The sequence below is a fragment of the Eptesicus fuscus genome, chromosome 16 (genome assembly GCF_027574615.1).
Source record: "Eptesicus fuscus isolate TK198812 chromosome 16, DD_ASM_mEF_20220401, whole genome shotgun sequence".
NCBI lineage: Eukaryota > Metazoa > Chordata > Mammalia > Chiroptera > Vespertilionidae > Eptesicus > Eptesicus fuscus.
Window position 1 is genome coordinate 45,291,407 of NC_072488.1, and position 20,931 is coordinate 45,312,337.

Consider the following 20,931-nt stretch of genomic DNA (forward strand, 5'->3'; position numbering starts at 1 on the left):
TGTCCAAAACGGAACTCATCATCAACCCCCAAAACAAAACAAAGCAACATTCCCAACACAACAAAACCGTCCTGCTGCTCGTGGGCTTCCGAAATTGCTGCCATGAGTTACCCACTAGCTCAAACTGGAAACCTGGTGTCCATCTCCCTGACGATCCTTCTCCCCCACCCCATGCCATGCATCATGTCATGAAATCCTGTCAATTCTACCTGTTAAGACACATCTCAGACTCAGTAAAGAAAGATCCAGCGTTAAGGAGGGGAGAGGAATGACGAGGCAGAACACAGATTTTAGGGTAGTGACACTATATGATGCTATAATGGTAGCTACATGTCATTATATGTCCAAACCCATAGAAGAGTAATCCTAATGTAGGCTGCGGACTTTGGGTGATGATGATGTGTTAGTGTAGGTGCATCAATAGTAACACGTGTACCCTTCTCGTGGAGGAGGTTGATAATGGGGGATACTATGCATGTGTGGGGCTAGGAGGCATATGGGAACTCTGCACTTTATGCTCAATTTTGCTGCTAAAACGGCTCTAAAAATAAAGTATTTAAAAGAATATATAATAGCCCTAGCTGGTTTGGCTCAGTGGATAGAGCGTTGGCCTGTGGACTGAAGGGTCCTGGGTTCGATTCCAGTCAAGGGCACATGCCCAGGTTGCGGGCCCAGATCCCTAGTAGGGGGCGTGCAGGAGGCAGCCGATCAATGATTCTCTCTCATCATTGATGTTTCTATCTCTCTCTCCCTTCCCTTACTCTCTGAAATCAATAAAAATATCGTTTAAAAAAGGGATCTATAATATTAAATTATCTGCTCCAAAAATATGTCTACAATCCACTCCTTTTCTTTATTCCCACTTCCAACATCTTGGTTCAGGGTCTTGTCATGTCTCACCTGAACCAGCCTCCTGAAAGAGATCATCCAGGTCTTGCCTGACTGATCTCTTTCAAACAGACAATCCTGTCCCTTTCCTCCCCAAGTCCTTCAGCGGTCCTCTGCAGCCTAGGCATCAAGTCCAAGCTCCACAACATGGCCTGCCTAGGACCTGCCAGCCACTGCCGTCCCAGCCCCTGCTCTAGAGTGCAGCCACAGGGACCTTGTGCCCCTTCTTCTGTGTGCTTGCTTTCCCCGCTCCAGGGCCTCTCCCCCTTCCACACCCTCTCCTGGCCAACCTTGGCCCATGCTTCAGGTCTCAGTGTGACCACCTCTCCTCCTGGACGCCTTCCTTGACCCCCCTTGTCTGTTTAGGTGCCACTGTGCTGTGCTTTCAGAGGACCCCCAGACCAAATGCCCCGCTGTTCACTCCTGTGCCTCATTAGGCTGAGAGGCGCAATGGCATCTGCTGTGTTGATTTTTATATCTCCAGCTCCGGCTCAGGGCCCACAGGTAGTAAACCCTTAGTACATATGAGTTGAACGAATGGATGAGGTGTGTTGACTTCTGTGCTAAGAGCTCTCAGCTTCCTCCTCTGCTTTATGCATGATGTGGTCAGCTCTGGCCTCAAAAGGGGGACCCCAGGTGAGTGGTGAGAGCAGAGGGCTGGGGTGCGTTCTGTCCCAGACTAAGAGCTTCGTGATGGAAGGAGGGCAACCTACAAGAGCTTGTGCAGGAGCAGTTTAGAGCTGAGATGAAGCTCAGGCTTTCTCCTCCAGGCGCAGAGGGAGAGAGCATCCCCACCTACGTGCCGAGAACCAATCAGGGCTTTTGAAAATGTCCGGATCTGGTTTGACCCAACTAAGCTGACCCACTTCTCCGGCCCCTCTCTCTGTCCTTATCTGGTCACACGTTCTCAGAGCTTATGTGTCTCAGAGGAAACGTCTGTCAATTTCATGCTTTCTGTCCTCTCTGAGTTGAGGTCAGAGGCGGCCTGGATTTGAAATGGGCTTTTAGAGTTCTTGGAAGGCTCTCGGCTCTGGGCATTTCTGAGTAACACCGAAGAGCCCTCCACTTCTGGGCGGGTTCCAGCTCAGGTCACTCTCCTTCCCTTCCGGTCCTTGTACCCAGGCAGACTTGGGCTTAAGAGAGGATGGAATTCTGGGTGAACTGTTTGCTGTCGGGGAGGGTCGCCTGCCCACACCCCACCTGGCACAGCCCTCCCTCCAGGCAAGGTCAGTCCCAGCAGCCTCCGCGTTTCCCTCCCGGGAAAGCTAAAGAGCCAGAGTTCATAAAAATCTATCTCATGAACAGCCTGACCTACCAGCATTGATCACATTCGCAATGATGCCTACACACAGTCCCCATTATGCACCGAGGAGCCAGGCCCAGAGGAGCTCAAAAAGCCACTTAAATCCATCCACGGTGACTTCTCCAAGGTCCCGAAACATCCCCCCAACTAATAACCCCCAACAAAGCGCTGCCGGGAAAATTCCTTTCGGATTTGAGATTTCCACTGTTAATCTCCTAACTCAATAAAGCAAACACTCCTGCAGCAAATTAAGTACTTTTGTTAAAGGGTCCCCTCCCCCATCCTCTTTGATGTGGGCAGGGACCCTCTCAGGGCCTGCGTGTCTGTGTAAGGCGTGGCCCCACGCCCCACCATTTTCTCCTGTTACTCCAAGGAGCCCCAGGACCCACTAGAATTTGTTGATCTGGGGATTCTGGGAACTTCTGAGACCTCGGACTTCCCTGAGGAACTTCTTCAGCCTATCAGCTGAGGGAAATGCTCCCCATTCTTTTGTGGGGGGTGACAGGTCTCAAACAGGCCTGGCCCCGAGCAACCTCTACCATCCCAGTGTGCCCGAAGGAGTCCCCAGCACAACTGTCTGGGCCAAGGTGGGCTTGGAGGCCAGTGGTCAAACCCTTCCCTTGGCCTCTCTAGAAGCCTGCAGGTCACACCCCCAATAGTTAGCGGGGAAAGCGGGTGGGGTCAGCTGGAGAGAAGATTAAAGGGGGCTGGGGCAGAGGAAGGGGACTCCGGGGAAGGAGGCCCTGACTCCTCTCCTCCCACTGCTTCCCGCCCCCAGGTTGTCCCTCAAGCTGCTGCCTCTCAGATCTGCCAGGAATTGTGTTCAACCGTTTTAAGTTATAGTCACCACTTGCCTCTCACTATTAGTTTGAAGTTCTACTGAGGCCCTCCCAGAGCGTCCTCCGATGCTGCCCTCAGGAAGCCTGCCTTGTGGGAAACGCACCAGCTTGCAGAGGGTGGCTGGCAGGCACCTTTGTATTTCAGGAGGAGCCTCCTTCTAGGAACATCAGCATCTACAATTTATCAATTTCATTGCAGGGTCTGTAGTGTGGATGCTCTGTGGACTCTGGAAAGTGGGTATTTTATCTACAGGGATGGGCAATCGGGTCTCTGAGGGCCCTGAGGCCTTAGCAGCAAGGGCCTTGTGTGTGTGTGTGTGTGTGTGTGTGTGTGTGTGTGTGTGTGTGTGACAGGCCCTCAGGGAAGTCTGGTTCTGGGAGTTATTGCCAGGGGTTCTGGATGCAGACCTTGCCCATGGTGGGGAGAAGGCACCCTCCCCAAACTGGGCTCCTGAGAAGGCCATTCTCAACTTTCCTTCTTTCTATTTGTCCGCTTGAACAGGAAAGGCACCTGCTCAGGGAGGCACCAACCCCTCAGAGGCATTAAGCCACAACAGCCCAGACGGGGCCCTGGCCATTTGAATGTCCTCCCGACTCCTGTCAGACCTGGATAGACTTCCCAGGTTCTGTGGCTGTCCCCGTGTACCTCCCGTTCGGTGGAATTGCCTCCAGATTTATGTCCTCCCATGGACATCAAGAATTCCTGGAAGTTTGAGGAAGGAGAGAGAAGTGACTGGCAAACTGAGGGAAGCATGACAAAGTGCGTTAAGTCTTCAAGTTGGGGAGTCAGACAGGCCTGGGCTGGAATCCAGATCAGCTACCTGCACACTCTGACCCTTGCAAGCTATTTGCCCCTCTGAACCTCAGCATCTCCATCTGTAAAATGGGGTTACTAATGGTTCCCACCTTCTTTAGTGTCCTTGTGCAGCTGAAATGAGATGAGCCTGTGAACTGTTTAGCACATGATAAGGGCTCACTGAACGGGCTGATTGGAAGAGGCCTGGTGGCTTCCAGACAGAGATGGGGCCCAGCCATGAGGCTAGAAATTCCTTCCTTCCCTGAGGCCAACGAGGCCTTGCTAATCCTCCCAATGGCCTTTCTTCCAGGAGAGACTGGAGCTGGGGGATGTTAAAATTCCTTTCTCTTTGCTCTGCAGAGCAACTACCCAGGTGAATGAGGTTGGTGGGCAGGGAAGGACCCAGGCCATGGTTGGGAGCAGCTGTTAGGCTCTGGGCATCATGGCGGCCACCTGGCAGAGCCAGTCCTGGGCACAGGTGGTCCACGCATTCTCTACCGGGAGATGTCAGCCCCGACAGGGTGAACATTGGTTCTTGGAGGAGCAAGAACGTTTTAAGTATTACAATGGTTTGTGGCACTCCAAAGCTCAACCCTGCCTGACAAAATCTGATTTCTTAGTAGTATTCAATTTCTCTCATTAGAAATAAAGTCAGTTCTAATTTAACAAAGTTAGCTTACATTAAAATTTCCTTGGGGTGGGGTATGCTCATTGAAAAAAGGTCAAGACTAGCTGGTTTGGCTCAGTGGACAGAGCGTCAGCCTGTGGACTGAAGGGTCCCAGGTTCTATTCCAGTCAAGGGCACATGCCCCCAGGTTGTGGGCTCGAACCCCAGTAGGGAGTGTGTGGGAGGCAACCCATCAATGATGCTCTCTCATCATTGATGTTTCTATCTATCTCTCTCTCTCGCTCTCCCTTCCTCTCTGAAATCAATTAATAGGTATATAGAAAGGGAAAGAAAGAAGGTCAAGAAACAGGTATGGTCTGTCTCCCAGAGTCTCTCAACTTCCTTCCCAGGCTCCCTCCTCCTCTCACCAGCCCCTCCTGCTGCCTCCTACCATATCCTTCCTTCTCCTTGGGTTCCTGGCAGCATTTGGCACTGCTGACCAGTCCAGTTCAGAGGTCACTCTGTCCCAGGGTTTGGCCAGCGCTACTCCTCACCCCGATCTTCCCTTGGCTCCCGTGACTTCACCATGTGGTTCCCCCCTCCAGCCTTCTGGCTCTTCTCTTCCTCCTACTGCCCCATGGACAGCTCGCTGCTCCCCACACAAGCTTCACTCCGCTTGTCCTGCCCCCAGCTCCAGCAGCCCACTGGAGCGCACCACCTGGATTCTCCCTGGCACACATTCTCTCCCTTCCTGTCTACCCCGGCCGGCTTGGTGCTTCCCCTTCTCCTGTAGCATTTAGTTTGAACCATTTGACATGAAATAATATATTGTATTTGTCTCTCATGATCTCATGGGTGTTGGATCTATCTTCCCATTTGGATTTTAATTTCTTTGAGGATAAAGACAAAGTCATAAGTCTTTGTTTGCTCCTTAGTGTCCAACCCAGTTCTGGATACCAAGGAAGGCAGATGGGAAGGTCTTTATGGGCCAGAAAGTGCCCTGCAGAACTCAAGTTGCCAGGTGCCACTGGTCAATGATCCTCCCACCAGAAGAGCCAGCTCAGCCTGGGCCTAGGCAGGCTGCAGTGGGCCACCACCACCACCACCACCACCACCACCACCTGGGCTCCTCCTCACCTGGCTGACTCCTTCCACTCCATCTGGTCTCCGTCGTGCTGTAGAGTGTCCATCTCTGTGAAGAGGGTGGGGTTGGGAGCCTCATCTTCCTCCCCCAGGATGTCCTGGAGCTGCTCAGCAGCTGGAGACCCTGCAAACGGAGGACAGCAGGGTCCGCTAAGTGCCCTGCTGGAGACAGAGGGCTGCAAGGCCAATTGAAATGGTGCAGGAGCCAAGCACAAGGGAAAATATTTCCTAAATAAGTAAAACTAGGTCCAGCTTCTGGGCAAAGCTGGGTTCAAGCCGCCGTGAATTGGATGTGGGTGAGATATTCTTTGGAAGAACAGAGATGAAAGGATTTAGTCTGCATTCAAAATCCAGGGTCTTGTAGCTGACAATGAAGGATGGAAAATGGCCAGCGCCAGGCCAGCAGCAAGGACGGAGAACAGGATAGAAAAGTGAAGTGAGGAAAACTATGGCCTAACTTCAGTGCAACAAACCCAGAGGGATCCCTTTCCCATCGGGTCACAAACCAGTCACCTCCCACAGTGGCCTTGAAGGAGCAGACTGCCATGCAAAGGACGTGCTTCACCAGTGAGCCACGTGGGCCAGCTTCCTACATGGGCAAGATGACAGCCTGTTCCTGAGCTCCTGGTCCGCTTTCCAACTGCCCACTGATGTCATCTCTCAGATGAGTCTCCGGAACCTCAGAAGTTGGCATTCCGACACTGAACATGTACCCTTCCCCAGACATGCTTTTCCTGCTTTCTTTTCCTTCCTTCCTTCCTTCCTTCTTCCTTCCTCCTTCCTTCCTCCCTTCCTTCCTTCCTCCCTCCCTCCCTTCCTTCCTTCCTTCCTTCCGTCCTCCTTCCTTCCTTCCTCCTTCCTTCCTTCCTTCTTCCTTCCTTCCTTCCTCCTTCCTTCCTTCCTTCCTCCTTCCTTCCTTCCTTCCTTCCTTCCTTCTTCCTTCCTTCCTTCCTTCCTTTCTTCCTTCCTTCCTCCCTCCCTCCTTCCCTTCCTTTCTCTCAATATTTAATGAATGTGTATTATGCACCAGGCATTGTTCTAGGTGCTGGAAAACAAAGCTGTGAAGAAGGCTCACATGTCCTTGCTCTCTTAAATAGTAGCAGAGACAGACAAACAAATCCATAAACAATTATTTCAGGTAGTGATAAGTGTTCTGAAAAAAATAAAATAAAATGACTGGGAGCTACGTTAGAGAGCATAGTCAAGAGTGGCCTCTTTTTTTTTTTAAATAAATATATTTTATTGATTTTTCACAGAGAGGAAGGGAGAGGGATAGAGAGTTAGAAACATCGATCAGCTGCCTCCTGCACACCCCGCTACTGGGGATGTGCCTGCAACCAAGGTATATGCCCTTGACCGGAATCGAACTTGGGACCTTTCAGTCCGCAGGCTGACGCTCTATCCACTGAGCCAAACCGGTTTCGGCAAGAGTGGCCTCTTTAAGGGCGGGGGGGGGGGGGGGGGAATTTGAATTGTGATGTAAAAGGAGGAGCCACTGTGTGTTTGAAGAAAGTGTGCTCCAGTGTTTCAAAGACACTGAGGTGGGCACAGGCCCGGGTTGCGAGCTCGATCCCCGATGTGGGGTGTGCAGGAGGCAGCCAATCACTGATTCTCTCTCATCATTGATGTTTCTATCTCTTGTTATCCTTGAACCAGTAAGTTAATAAAAGCAATCAAACCAACAGAACTATAAAGCTATGGTCGGGCTTATTTCTCTGGGACATCAGTAATGCCGACCACTCCCTCTGAACTGAAATGCTACTCTTGGCTCTCACAACGCTACACTTTATTGATAATTTTTTTTCTATCTCTTTGAGGACTCCTTTGCCTTATCCTTCCCTGGTCTCTCTTCCCTGATTTTCCCCAGGTCACCCATGTCTCCAGGCCCTGCCTGTATCAAGCATCTCCCACTGCCAACTGGATTGCTCCACCTGGGAATTGTCAAGTCAACCTCAGCAAATTCAAAACAGCTCTGCATCCCTTCTTGCAACACCCCAATCCTGCCCTCCTCTGTTTTTTTGTTTGTTTGTTTTTAATATATTTTTAATTGATTTTTTACAGAGAGGAAGGGAGAGGGATAGAGAGCTAGAAACATCGATGAGAGAGAAACATAGATCAGCTACCTCCTGCACACTCCCTACTGGGTATGTGCCCGCAACTAAGGTACATGCCCTTGACCGGAATAGAACCTGGGACCCTTGAGTCCGCATGCCCTCCTCTGTTTGATTAATACACCACTAGCTACCCAGCCATCCAGCTGAGAAATGTTGGACTCACTCCAGAAGCCTCCTTCTCTTTCACCATTCAGGTCCGATCAGACCCTGACTTCGTTCATTCGCTTCCTCAATATTTTTTATCTCGCTCCCTCTTTCCCCACCCATTGCCACAGTCTTGGTTCAGGTTCCCATTATTTCCTATTCCAGTCACTGCACTAGCCACCTAACTGCCCCCTCCCCCCCAGCTTCTGGGTGCCCCATCCACTTCCATCTCCTATGTAGCAGCAGAGTTTGCTTTTATAACATTTCAAACCTGTTCACATGGCAGACTCCGGAGAACCATGAAGTATTGTGCATATGAGTTAGAAATAATTTTGCTAGCAGAAAAGACTATTTGTGTATCTGTATCTAGTTCAATAGATCTCATTTATTTAAATAGATTTTATTTATTTTATTTTATATTACTTTAAACTTATTTTTTTTTTCATTGGCTTTTTAATAGCTGACACTTGCTAGCAGACATCAGAGGTTTAAGGAAACTTTATAGAAGGAAAACTAACAATTGAACAAATAATCTTACCTTTTTTTTTTTTTAATTGGAGAAGACTGACTGCTAGCACCCTAATTCTCCGTGTGATCAGAGTTCAAGAACTACTCTTCTAGAACGTAGTTTTGGTCACGTTACTCTCTAGGTGAAAAACCTTCAATGGCTCTAGATTATCAAAGCGTAAGTTCTATGACATGGCTCAAAACATTCCTTGTGATCTGGACCTAACTTGTCTTTTCTAGTTTCTGTCATGTCCCTCAACCAGATGCCCTCAACCCCAGCCGCCCTTCACCCCAGCCATCCTTGACGCCAGACTCCAGCCACACTTGAACCCAGATACCCTAGACCCCAGCCATCCTTGACCCCACATGACCTTGACCCAGACACACCAGATCACACACAGTTCTCTGAAAAGGAGGACATATCACTCCTGGGACCTTAGTGCCTACAATTCCCTGAGTCTGGAGCCCCTTTCTCCCTTCCAGGCCAGATAAGAAGGCAAATAAATGGAATAGTCTTGGAGAGACGAGACAGGGCCGAGAGAGGACCCCTGAAGGAGCCCTGTCCGGGCATTACCTGCTCCCTGGAGTGGCTGAGTGCTGGGGTCTCCGGCTGTCGGCACTGCCTCTGGCCCCAGCCTGTTTCTGCTGTTGCCACCCCGACCACTGCCTCCACAGGTCCGCTTCCTGGCCCGGCACAACAAACTCACTTTTGTTTCCAGTTAAGCACCAGGGGAGGCATGGGGTGAGGAGAGGCGGGCGAGGCAGGTGGGGGCAGAGAGAGAAGGAAAAGGATGAGTGACTGGGAGGCTGGAGAGAGAGGACTAGTTGTGAGAGAGAAGAGAGATGCAGTAAGTGTGAGAGAGATAGTGTATGTAAGAGAGAAAAACTATATTGAAAAGGAAATAAAGATACTGTGAGTATGAGAGAAGTGTGTACGTGTGAGAGAGATTGTGTGTGTGTGTGAGAGAGAGACGGGGGGTGGGAGAGAGAGAGAGAGAGAGAGAGAGAGAGAGAGAGAGAGAGAGAGAGACTCTTAGGTGCCCTGGAAGAGAAGGGCTCCGTGGCTGCAGCAGAACCTCAAGAAGGCAGCAGCCACGGGCTCTGAGGGGCCTGACAGAACTGCCCCTCCTCCTCCCCCATGAGCCCTTCCCACAGTGCCCGGGGGCTCCAGGAGAGCCGGGCACCTCTCCGCAGGCCCCTTTATAAGGCAGAGGTAGGATTTGCCTTGAGACTCCCCGGGGCCTCCTTAAGAGCCTTGGCCGCAGGTGAGCTGGCTGGCGTGGCCTGGCAGGGCAGGGCTCTAAGCCCCATAGCCCTAGTGTGGAGGTGGGGTCGTTGGGGAGAAGGCTTATGGGGGGGGGGGGGTCCTCACATTTCACAGCAACCATGCCTGGTGCTAGTTTCTCTCCTCCTAACTTTAAATGCTTCTCCTCCTCTTCAGCTACTTCTAAGACAAGTCCCAAATGTCATCACTCAGGGGGCGTTTGCTGCGAGTCCCCGGACGGTGGGAACCGGTCACTCAGGGTGCGTGGCAAACCCCACCGGGGAATGACTGCTCTGCCCAGAAACTCCTAATCTCCTGGGTTCAGTCCAGCAAGTGCTTTCTGAGCACTTAGAATGCGCCAAGGTTGATTAGAGGTCACCGCGCGGCTGCTGCTCCAAGGCGCTCTGAAGCCTGAACTCACGAAGGCTTAGAGCTGGGAGGGAGCTTAGCGGTTGCCCAGCCCAAAGCCTTCATTTCACGGGCGAAGAAACCAAGACCCAGTTTGTAGCACAGAAGGTCCAACAGGCCCCGGGGAGGGGAGCCTGGAGGAGAACCCAGCCTGCTGACCGCCGCCCCCTCACCGCCCTGCTGGCCGTCTCACTCCCCACATTTTCAGACCTGAAGCTCAAGGGTCAAATACGGTCGGTTTAAAGCTGAGAAAACAGCAGAGGGTCAGGGGCATGTGTTTAGGCGCAGAATGTAAGCAAACCCCGCCATCACGGAGCTCCTGCCTTGGCAGGCTCCACAGCAGGCAGGGCCATGAGCGGCTGGGTCCCTCCGAGGCTCCCAGGCGCCGCAGCTCACACTGCACGGTGGCTGCTGTGGGCCCAGCACCTCCCGCACCACAGGCAGCCACTGCACACCGCACGCCAGGCGCTGTGGGTGACCGGGACCCTCCGAGAGATGCCAGAGACCACCCAGGGTGCCAGAGGGTTCTCTCTACTCGCGCCACACTTCCTCAGCCCAGATCTGGGCTCCACTCCTGACTCTGTTCGTTACGAGCAGCAGGATCTTGGCAAGGCATTACGCTCCCTGAGCCTTCGTTTCCCCATCTAAAAAGTGGGAATTTTCCCACTGCCCTCCCCGGACTGTGCAGGACAATGAGATACGATGTGTGGTGTGGTTGGCACAGTGCTCGGCACACACCAGTCACCCAAGAAATGATATCACGATTTTTGTTGTTGCCAACAAGTGACACCTTCCTCCCTTATGACCATCACCAGCCCGGCCTTTCTAACACTCCAAGGGCTCAATCCTTTTTAATTTCTAAATGGCCATGGTACTCCCACGGTGATCCCCTACGCTGCACCCTGCACCCCTCTCCTCTTTCTGCTCCTCCCTCCCGCCCAGGGGAGGTTTAGCCCACCAGGTGCTGGGCTACTGGACCGGGTGGCTGTGACGTACAGCATTCTATAGCATTTGGTGACGCACAGCCCCTTTCTGTGCCCAACAGTCCCGGTTTGCTTGGGACTGACCTGGCTTTAGCACTGCAGGTCCCACGTCCCTTGTCCTGGGAAACCCCTGGATCCCAGGCAATGGAGGCAGTTGGTCGTCCCACAACCATCTCTCCATCTACAGATGAAGATACCAGACTCCAGGGACTGCACAGCTGGGTTGGGCTTGGCTGATTGTGTTTCTCTTGGATCTCGGCTCCGGGTCTTATTACCAGCCTAGAAAAGTGGAAATGCAACCACATTTCTAAAGCTGCTTCTGTCCACGTGCTCCTCAGGCCTCTCCGGAGGCGCTCGGGGCCAGAAAAGGCATTCTCTCCAGGGCAGGAAGCATCGCTCTTACTGGTTCTTACCACAGCTTGATAGTTCTATTCCCCATTTATGCTCTGCTTGAGTTTAAATCGATTGGTTGCAGAGTATTGACTTCCTAAAATTATCCTCCCATTGGGGGAAGGGGAGGCATGGAGAGAGAAAGAATAAACCAATCAGCTGCTAAGGCATTTCATTCGCTACCTACCCATTCCTTTCACCACAAGGCAACCGGCTGCTTGGAAGGGTGCCATTCGCAGCCTGTGTGGAATATGGTGACTGAGCAACGCGGTCTTACAAAGGACAGCGGTGGGGCGGGAGGGGCACCCTCCGGCTTCGGAGTCAACAGACCTGTTTTCAAACCCCAGCTTCACTGATTACAGCTGCATCACACTCAGCCCTTTGAGCCTTGATTTCTCCACTTGAAGATGGGAGAGTAATAGCTCCCTGTTGTGAATACTATACAATCAGTTAACAACATTATAATGAACTGCCATTTCGTGGTACAAAGCTCCTCCACGTACACTGCCCTGCTGGATCCTGGCCGTTACTCCGGGAGGCAGGAACTGAAGGTGTGTCCTGTCAGTTCTGCATCTGCACAGCCTGCCTTACGCTCAGGCCCTGCCACATCTAACAACCCCGGCCCGGCCCAGGCCCCCACATTCTGCATGGACCCCCGTCTGGTGTAGCAGGAGTTCCCGCTGGGCCTATGTGGCCAGGCCAGCTGGACCCCTGCCTGGGCTGTCTGGATGGATTCGCAGAATATACAGGACACTCAGAGAGGAAAAACACATGTGGTCAGGTGCTCTACAGCAAGGAGAAGTGAGAGATTCAGACAATTATCTAGATGGTGCAGGTAAAAAGATTCTGGCCAAAATAAATAAATAAATAAATAAATAAATAAATTAAATAAATAAATAATTTCAGAGAGGAAGGGAGAGGGAGAGCGAGAAACATCAATGATGAGAGAGAACCATCAATCGGCTGCCTCCCATAAGATCCCTACTGGGGATCAAGCCTGCAACCCGGGCATGGGCCCTGCCTGGGAATTGAACTGTGACCTCCTGGTTCCTGGGTCAACGCTCAGTCTCTGAGCCACAGGGACCAGGCTGTTCTGATGTGTTTTGCTCTCCTTTTGCAGGTCATTGTCCCTGACCCTGCGAGGTTGTGGAGCCTCACACAGGCAGTGCCCCATTGGCCTGGAAGAAGTGAAGGATGGAGGGGTCATTCTACCACCTTCACAGCCCAGGAGAATGGCAGGAACAGGCTCAGCTGCTGGCTACGTTAGCAGGCTTTGAGGCTCCCTTAAGTCAAGCGCATCTAGAACTGGGTCTGGAATGTATTCTTAGGGGTAGGTGGGTTCTATGGAAGTTTTAAAGTTTGTGCTTCCATTTTGATGATAATCTTTAAAAAATTTATTTTATCGGCTGCAAGGGAAAAACTTTTCTATTGTTATCATTCAAAACCGGAACACATTTCCATGGGCTAAAACCTTAATGAAGATATTGTTTCTCAAACTGGGACTCGATGCCCCCCTGGGGCTCTACAAATGTACAAATACATTTTCATGGATCCACAGAAGTTATTTCCTTTTTAAAAAGGGGTCCCTCCTTTACTCCAACTTGAAAGGTACAGCCTGAAATGTCCTGTCCTCCTAGGCTCTCCCATTCTCCCTCCCCATTCCATACCCACTCCAGGGACAAGCCAGTAACACATGCACGTGGTATGGGAACAGCAGGCTGTGAAAGGAATAAACCAAATGTACAAATGCATCGAAGGATTCCTCCCATTCTCTCTCCTTTGGTTTCCAGGTAAAAGCAGTGTCCCTTTAATTGAACCAGAAACCACCAAAATAATCCACCATCCATGATGCCATGTGATGCACCATGTCACATCAAGAAATACTACTTACACCCTGGCCAATGTGGCTCTGTAGATTGAGCTTCATCCCACGCGTAGAAAGGTCACCCGTTGATTCCTGGTCAGGGCACATGCCCGGGTTGCAGGCTCGATCCCCAGTAGGAGGTGTGCAGGAGGCAGCAGATCAGTGTTTCTCTCTCATCATTGATGTTTCTATCTCTCTCTTCCTCCCTCCCCCTTCCTCTCTTTCTAAAATCAATAAAAACATACCACTTATCAGCTCTCCTCCAAACCCTCTGAGCAGAGAGCGCCAACTCTCAACCATGGGCCTCTCCCCTGGCTCAGGAGGGACCCAGCAGACTCAACTTGCACAGGGCGACTTTACCCCTGAATGTGGTGGTGGCAGGGGGTGCCAGGGGGATGCCCCAGAAAGCGAGCCTGAGGCATCCAGTTCCAACATGGGGAGCATCCAGTTCCCACCAGGTTCGATCTCCACTGGGTCTATGATGTTCCTACCCCTGAGCATGCATGTGTGCACTTATCTCTTACCCTGGGCATGTCCAGCGCACTCCCCGTGAACCCATCTCCCCTGTAGTCACGCTTACTCTGGGAAGGCCACAGGCCCTGGCAGACCGGGTGCCTGAACAGTGGTTCGGGGCAGCGGCAGGGTTGGGGGGGCTCTGAAGGCCTTTGGGAGCATGAATGTCAGGTCTTCTCCCACGGGGACACTAAGACCCTGTGGTTGCCTCTGGCATTCCTTTGAAGGCTTAGATGGTAAAGTCACCAATTTTGCCTTGCTCAGACAGTAAAAACATGTCATAGAAACCAATTACATGCCTTTTAGTAGGCAGATTTGGGATATGAGGGGAGTACATTTATGTCCCTAGAAACAGTCAAGTCACAAAAGAATAAAATGTCACAGCCGCGCTCTGAGAACTCCGGTCTTTTATGCCTCTCAAGAGTGATCTCTTTCTTTCCACAGGAAAGAACAAAAGAATGATTCGTAATCAGCCCAGAGCTGATTTCTGTGGCAGCAGAGGAAGCCCGGGGGCTCTGTGGACCTGGAGAAAGCATCCCAGGTCCCAGGGCTCCGCAGCCCCCTTCCCCCCCCCCCCCCCCCCCCCCCCCCCCCCCCCCGCAGGTCCTGAGCAGCTCCTTCTCGCACACAGGGAGGCCCAGGGCAGGTGATGACGGAGCAATGCCCTCTGCGGAGCGCAGCACCTCACACCCAACAGGCGTGTTCCTATTGGTTCTTAAGGAACCGCCAGGCGGCCCCTGGGAATTTAGAAATGAAGGAAATAATTCGGAGCATTAAACCATGAAATCGGCATGGAATGGATCAGGGCGGAGGACTCGAACTCCCCACAGAGAGAGGCGCTCCGCTTGACTAGAGGCTCCCAGAGCAGCGAGACCGCCCGCAAAGGCAGCGGCGGAGCAGAGGGGGACTGGGACACGGAGACACGGAGACACGGAGACACGTCTCAGGAGACTCCCTCCTGCCCGGCCACGCCCCGCCTGCACCCACAGCACACGGCTCCCCAGAATGCACCCCTCGAGAACTCACGGGTCCTGCTGGCACGAGCCACACTGCTGTCCCCGCTGCTTGCCCTGCTCCCCACGCCGGTCGGGTCCCTGTCGGGCCACAGGCCCCAGCGGACCTTCTGCTGGCCTGCAGGGTGTCCCTTCTGCTCTCTCTTCCTTTGAAGGTAGCCGGGGACTGAAAGCCCAACGTGGATGGGATGGCCGTCTGCGGGCACAACACAAGAGGAGGGGAGCCAAGAGTTACGGAAAGTTGGCATTTCTCCTTGACAGCCTCCAGGCGCAAAGAGCTAAGGCCAAACAGGGTTCCTGGCCAGGGCCCCTGCCCCAAGCGTGGGCTTGACAAAACCCCACTCCCAACACCTCGGTGCTGCAGGAAAAGCTACCCTTGGCTCTGCAGCTAGAACTCTGGCAGCACGAGCAGAACTCCCAGCTCCCTGCTCGTCCAGGCAGCGATGACCACACATGGCCTACGGCGCAGGACAGAGGCCCTCGGGGGGTCCCAGGCTTAGTCCAAAATGCCAAGCCCCTCTTTGGCTGGTATAGAAAAGCCGCGTGCACCTCTACCGAGGGCCATTTTTACTAACAACCAAGGGCCACGTGAACCACTTACCAGAAAAGCAAGTTATTACGGGTTTCTCAAAGCTGGTTGTGTAAACTAGAATTTTCAAAAACTATAGTTACCAGGAACCTTAAATTCAGAATTCTACTAGGAAGGCTGGCTGCTGCACAAACCCACCTCCCCCACCCTCCATGCTGGGGCCACAAAGACAGCCGGAATTCTCCCAGCCCTCAGGAAGGATGAGCTGCTACCAGCTTCTCGTCAGTGTTGTCTTGCAGTCAACAATTTTTTAAAATAATTAATAGATTGTTTAGTACAGTTTTAGACATATGGAATAATTGAGCAGATAGTACATAGACTTCCATGTAGCTACCCCCCATGCCCCCACCTCCACAAAGTTCCCTCTATTTTTTTTAAATTGAGGTATAATTGACATATGACATTGCATTCATTTCAGGTGTACAAAATAATGATGTGATATGTATATGCACTGTGCAGTGATTACTACAGTAAGTTTAGTTAATATCCATCATGACACAGTTACATTTTCTTCTTATGATGAGTCCTTTTAAGATCTACTCTCTTAGCAACTCTCAAGTGTACACTACAGATTAACTATAGCCACCATGCTGAACACGACATCACAGAACTTACCTTATCACTGGAAATTTGTGCCTTTTCCCGTCCTTACCCATTTTGTCCATTCCCCACCACCTGCCTTTGGCAACCACTAATCTGTTCTCTTTTTCTATGAGTTGGGCTTTTTAGATTGCACATATACCCGTAAATGAGCTCATGCGGTATTCGTCTTTTTCTGTGTGACTTATTTCACCTAGCACAGTGCCTTCGAGACCCGTCATGCTGTTGTAAGTAGCAGGATTTCCTTCTTTCTAATGATTGAATAATATTCATATACACTGAGTGGCCAGATTAGTATGATCTCTGAGCACATAATAATCTGGCCACTCAGTGTATATCCTATATAATAAAAGGCTAATATGCAAATTGTCCCCTCGACCAGGAGTTCGACCAGCAGGCAGGCCGGCCAACCACCCATGTCCCCTCCCCCTGGCCAGGCTGGCCGGACCCCACCCATGCATGAATTCATGCACCAGGCCTCATATATATGTATGTGTGTGTGTGTGTGTGTGTGTGTGTGTGTGTGTGTGTGTATACACACACTAGAGGCCCAGTGCATGATTAAATCATGCACGTGTAGGGTCCCCTAGGCCTAACCTGCCATCCAGGCCATATTCACTGCCCGCAAAGCCTAGTACGCTCCGCGGACACTGCTAGCAGCCTGCTCCCCGCTTTTGATGGCAGGGGGTCCGCTGGTGCTGGAACGGACACACAGCTCCCCGCTTTCGATTGCGGGGGAGCTGGCTGTCTGTCCACTGGTGTACCAGGTCTTTCGAAAGCCTCCGGCGCAGTGGAGGCTTTCGAAAGGCCTGGTGCTGGATTGGACAGACAGCCACCTCCCCCGCTTTCGCCCCCCGCTTTTGATGGTCCGCAGCAGGACGTGGGCTCGCTGCCCCAGAGGCCCCTTCTGTGCCGCAGCACAGCCATGGCGCAGATGCTGAGCTCGTGCCACCGCTGGCGTCGCGAGCTCAGCGTCCCACCGGCCCAATCAGCCACCCGGGCCACCCCGAGTCCCGCACCCTGCGCCTCCCGCTGGCCCAATTGTGGGCGTAGAGGAGTGATGGTAATTTACATATTACCCTTTTATTATGTAGGATATATACTGAGTGGCCAGATTATTATGCATTCAGAGATCATAATAATCTGGCCACTCAGTGCATATAAACAGCGCTGGACATTGTTGTTGCTTCCATACCTTGGCTCTTGTGAATAAGGGTGCAGTGAACACGGGGTGCAGACATCTCCTCGAGATAGTGATTTTGTTTCCTTCAGATACCACAGTATACACCCAGTTGTGGGATTGCTGAATCATATGATAGCTGAATTTTTAATTTTTTGAGGAACTTCCATACTGGTTTCCATAGTGGCTGTACCAACTTACATTTCAACCAACAGTGTACAGGGGTTCCCTTTTCTCCACATCGCCATCAACATTTGTTATCTGTTGTCTTTTTTATAATACTCCTCCTAACAGGTGTGAGGAGATACTGCATTGTGATTTTGATTTGCATTTCCCTGGTGATGAGTGATGTTTAGCACCTTTTCATGTACCTGGTAGCCATTGGGTATCTTCTTTGGAAAGGTATCTATTTAGTTCCTCTGCCCACTTTTTAATTGAATGGTTTAGGGGGGGGTTGCTATTAAGTTGTATGAGTTATTTGTATACTAGTATTTGGATGTTAACCCCTTATCAAAGAGGCGATTGCAAATATTTTCTCTCATTCTGTAGGTTGCCTTTTCATTTTGTTAATGGTTTCCTTTGCTGTACAGAAGCTTTTTAGTTTGATATAGTCCCACTTGTTTACTTTTGTTTTTGTTGTCTTTGCTTTGGGTGTCAAATCCAAAAAATTAAATTGTTGCCAAGATCAATGTCAAGGAGTTTACCCCCAATATTTTCTTCTGTGAGTTTATGGTTTCAGGTCTTATGTTCAAGTCTTTTGTCCATTTTGAGTTGATTTTTGTGTTTTGTGTAAAATAGTGATTCAGTTTATTCTTTTACATGTGACTGTCACATCACCATGTACTAAAGAGACTATTCTTTACCCGATGTTTATTGTTGGAAGTTCAACATACGTGTTTGGGTTTATTTCTGGACCCTCTGCTCTGTTCCATTGATATATATGTTTTCTATGCGAGTACCATACTGTCTTGATTACTATGGCTTGGTAATATAGTTTAAAATCAGGACACAGGATGCCTCCAATATTGTTCTTCTTTCTGAAGATTACTTTGGCAATTTGGAATCTTTTGTGGTTCCCTACAAATTTTAGAATTATTTGTTCTACTTCTGTGAAAAATGCCATTGGAATTTTGATAAGGATTACATTGAATCTGTAGATTGCTTTGGGTAGTTTAGAGATTTAACAGTATTAATTCTTCCAAACCATGAGCATAAGATAGCTATCTTTTATTTATTTGTATCTACTTCAGTTTCTTTCATCAATATCTTAGTGTTTTCGGTGTACAAGTCTTTCACCTCCTTGGTTAAATTTTTTTATTCCTAGATAGTTTATTCTATTTGTTGTAAATGGGATTGTTTTCTTTCTGATAGTTTATTAGTGCACAGAAATGCAACTGACTTCCCTATGCTGATTTTGCAACTTCACTGAATTTATTAGTTCTAACAGGTTTTTGGTGAAGTCTTTAGAGTTTTCTATATATGAGACCATGTCATCTGCAAATAGACTGTTGCATTTCTTCTCCAATTTGTATGCTTTTTACTTATTTTATTTTATTTTTGCCTCATTGCTCTGGCTAGGACTTACAGTGCTGTGTTAGTAAGAGTGGTAAGAGTGGGCATCCTTATCCTGTTCCTGATCTTAGAGGAAGAGCTTTCGGCTTTTCACGATCTACACTGACTTGATCTTTTTTCATGGAAGGGCGGACTGCCTCTGGGCGCAGACTCCTGAAATGCACATGCTGGACGCACAGACTGCGTGCTGACATCACACCGACGTGGCATCAAGCTGAGCCTGGAAGAGTCCGCTGCCCTGCATGCTCCCTGGCTGGTTCTCACTGGCCTGTGGTCATGGACATCTTCCTCTCTGGGACTCAGTGCCCTCCTCTGTAATGCAGGGATTAAAAAGCCCTTTCTTTACTGGCTGGGCAAGGTTTTTCAGAAGATAGAATGACCTGGTGTATGGGAACATGATTGTGAACATTGTAAGGGGCTGGATACGAAAAAAAAAGTTATTAAAGAAATCAGGGGAGACGGTTGTCAGGGAAACAGTTCACTTTCCACTCTGGATCTACCTTGTTCCATGTTTGTGTGTGTTTTTTTTAATTTTCCATCATGATCTTTATTTTATTTTTTTAATCCTCACCCGAGGATATTTTTCTATTGATTTTAGAGGGAGTGGGAGAGGGAAAGACAGAGAGAAACATCGATGTGAGAGAAACACATCGATTGGTTGCCTCCTGCACGCGCCCTGACCAGGGCCCGGGCCAGGGAGGAGCCTGCAACCAAGGTACATGCCCTTGACCGGAATTGAACCTGGGACCTTTCGGTCCACAGGCCAACGCTCTATCCACTGAGCCAAACCAGCGAGCGCCATGTTTGTTTCTTTTTTAATGTTTTTTATTTTTTGGCTCCCATCATCAGAGCATGGCCATTAAGCTGGTGAATTGTGGGGAATGGCTAACCCTCTTCCTTCTTTGCTGGGGGGGACCTCTTCTCCCACACTGAACATGTTGCAGTTTGCTCAGGACAATGCCAAGTCCTCCCAGGGACTCCTCACTTCATTCTTCTCCCGTGGCACCCCAGAGCGTATCTACACAGCCTGCAGCTCAGCAAGCTTCCAGCTGGGCAGTGAGATCAGCGTTGGCCTCCGCGTGGGGCCACAGCCTGTCTGGGTGCCTCTTATAAGCCCTGAGGCTGCTTCTCTGAGCGTAGGATCCTTGGGGCCTCTGAGTCAGCAACAGAAATACCTCCACGAAACACTCTCTTGCACTGGTTTTAACTGAACTGCCATTTTTAGAATCTATCACATATTGATACTTGGCATTTAGTATGGTTTGTAGATCTTGTAAAATTAGGTGAGTTTAATTTTGTGCCCTAATCCATACAAGCAAAGTGCCACTCTCCTAGCTCCAGCCTGACCACGTGGTCCCTTTAAGACACAGGGAAACCCTAACCAGTTTGGCTCAGTGGATAGAACATCGGCCTGCAGACTGAAAGGTCCCAGGTTCGATTCTAGTCAAAGGCATGTACCTCGGTTGTGGGCACATCCCCAGTAGGAGGTGTGCAGGAGGTAGCTGATCGATGTTTCTCTCTCATCGATGTTTCTAACTCTCTATCCCTCTCCCTTCCTCTCTGTAAAAAATAAAAAAAAAATATATATTTTTTAAAAAGACACAGGGAGAGCTGGCTCCACAGGATCGAGAAGAGACAATGTGGGTGAGTCAGGAAAAGGGGCGAGCTCTCCAGATTCCCCAGCTGGAAGGGTTGTTATACGAATTTTCAAGGGATTCTCAGACCCTCCTGGGATCTGCATCAAGCTCTCAAGGTGACCTTACCTTCCTGGTCCTGACATCGCCTCCTGTAGTTCGCAGGGTCCAGCTTCCCCACCCCAGCCTTCTCCTCCTCCACCTTCATGACTGTAAAGTAAAAGACGAACACAGCCTCAGTATGTGTACAACACGAGAAGCTAGGATTTCAAGGGGAAATGGTTAAATCCACATGCACAGTGGGAGGCCTTAATGCAGATGAAAAAATTCAGGCAAAAGAATGTATAGACAAATTGAAGAAGCTCAACCATCTCCAACAAAAAGAGAACACACCTGTTTTTCAATTACCAATGGAGCATTTACAAAGAGAGCATGTTTACTAGGTCACAGAAAAGCCTTAGTACATTTTGAAGAATTAAGAATTTGGAGAATTAAGCCATTTTTTCTGTGTCACAGAGCTAGGCATGGTGGAGCCAAGATTAAAATTGGAATCTCCCTGATTCCTGGATCCAAGGAAGGG

The 20,931-nt window shown here is 50.2% G+C and overlaps 1 protein-coding gene across 1 annotated transcript in view; it reads right to left on the reverse strand.

Moving 5' to 3' along the window:
* SLC4A5 (solute carrier family 4 member 5) overlaps positions 1–20,559 on the reverse strand; it is a 68,952-nt gene extending 48,393 nt beyond the window's left edge. The window contains exons 1-3 of the mRNA XM_008147429.3: positions 20,481–20,559; positions 14,790–14,972; positions 5,571–5,700 (exon numbers count right to left, since the gene is read on the reverse strand). Coding sequence (XP_008145651.3) covers positions 5,571–5,700; positions 14,790–14,972; positions 20,481–20,559 — 392 coding nt within the window. The remainder of the gene's footprint in view (positions 1–5,570; positions 5,701–14,789; positions 14,973–20,480) is intronic.
* Positions 20,560–20,931: the final 372 nt, after the last annotated feature.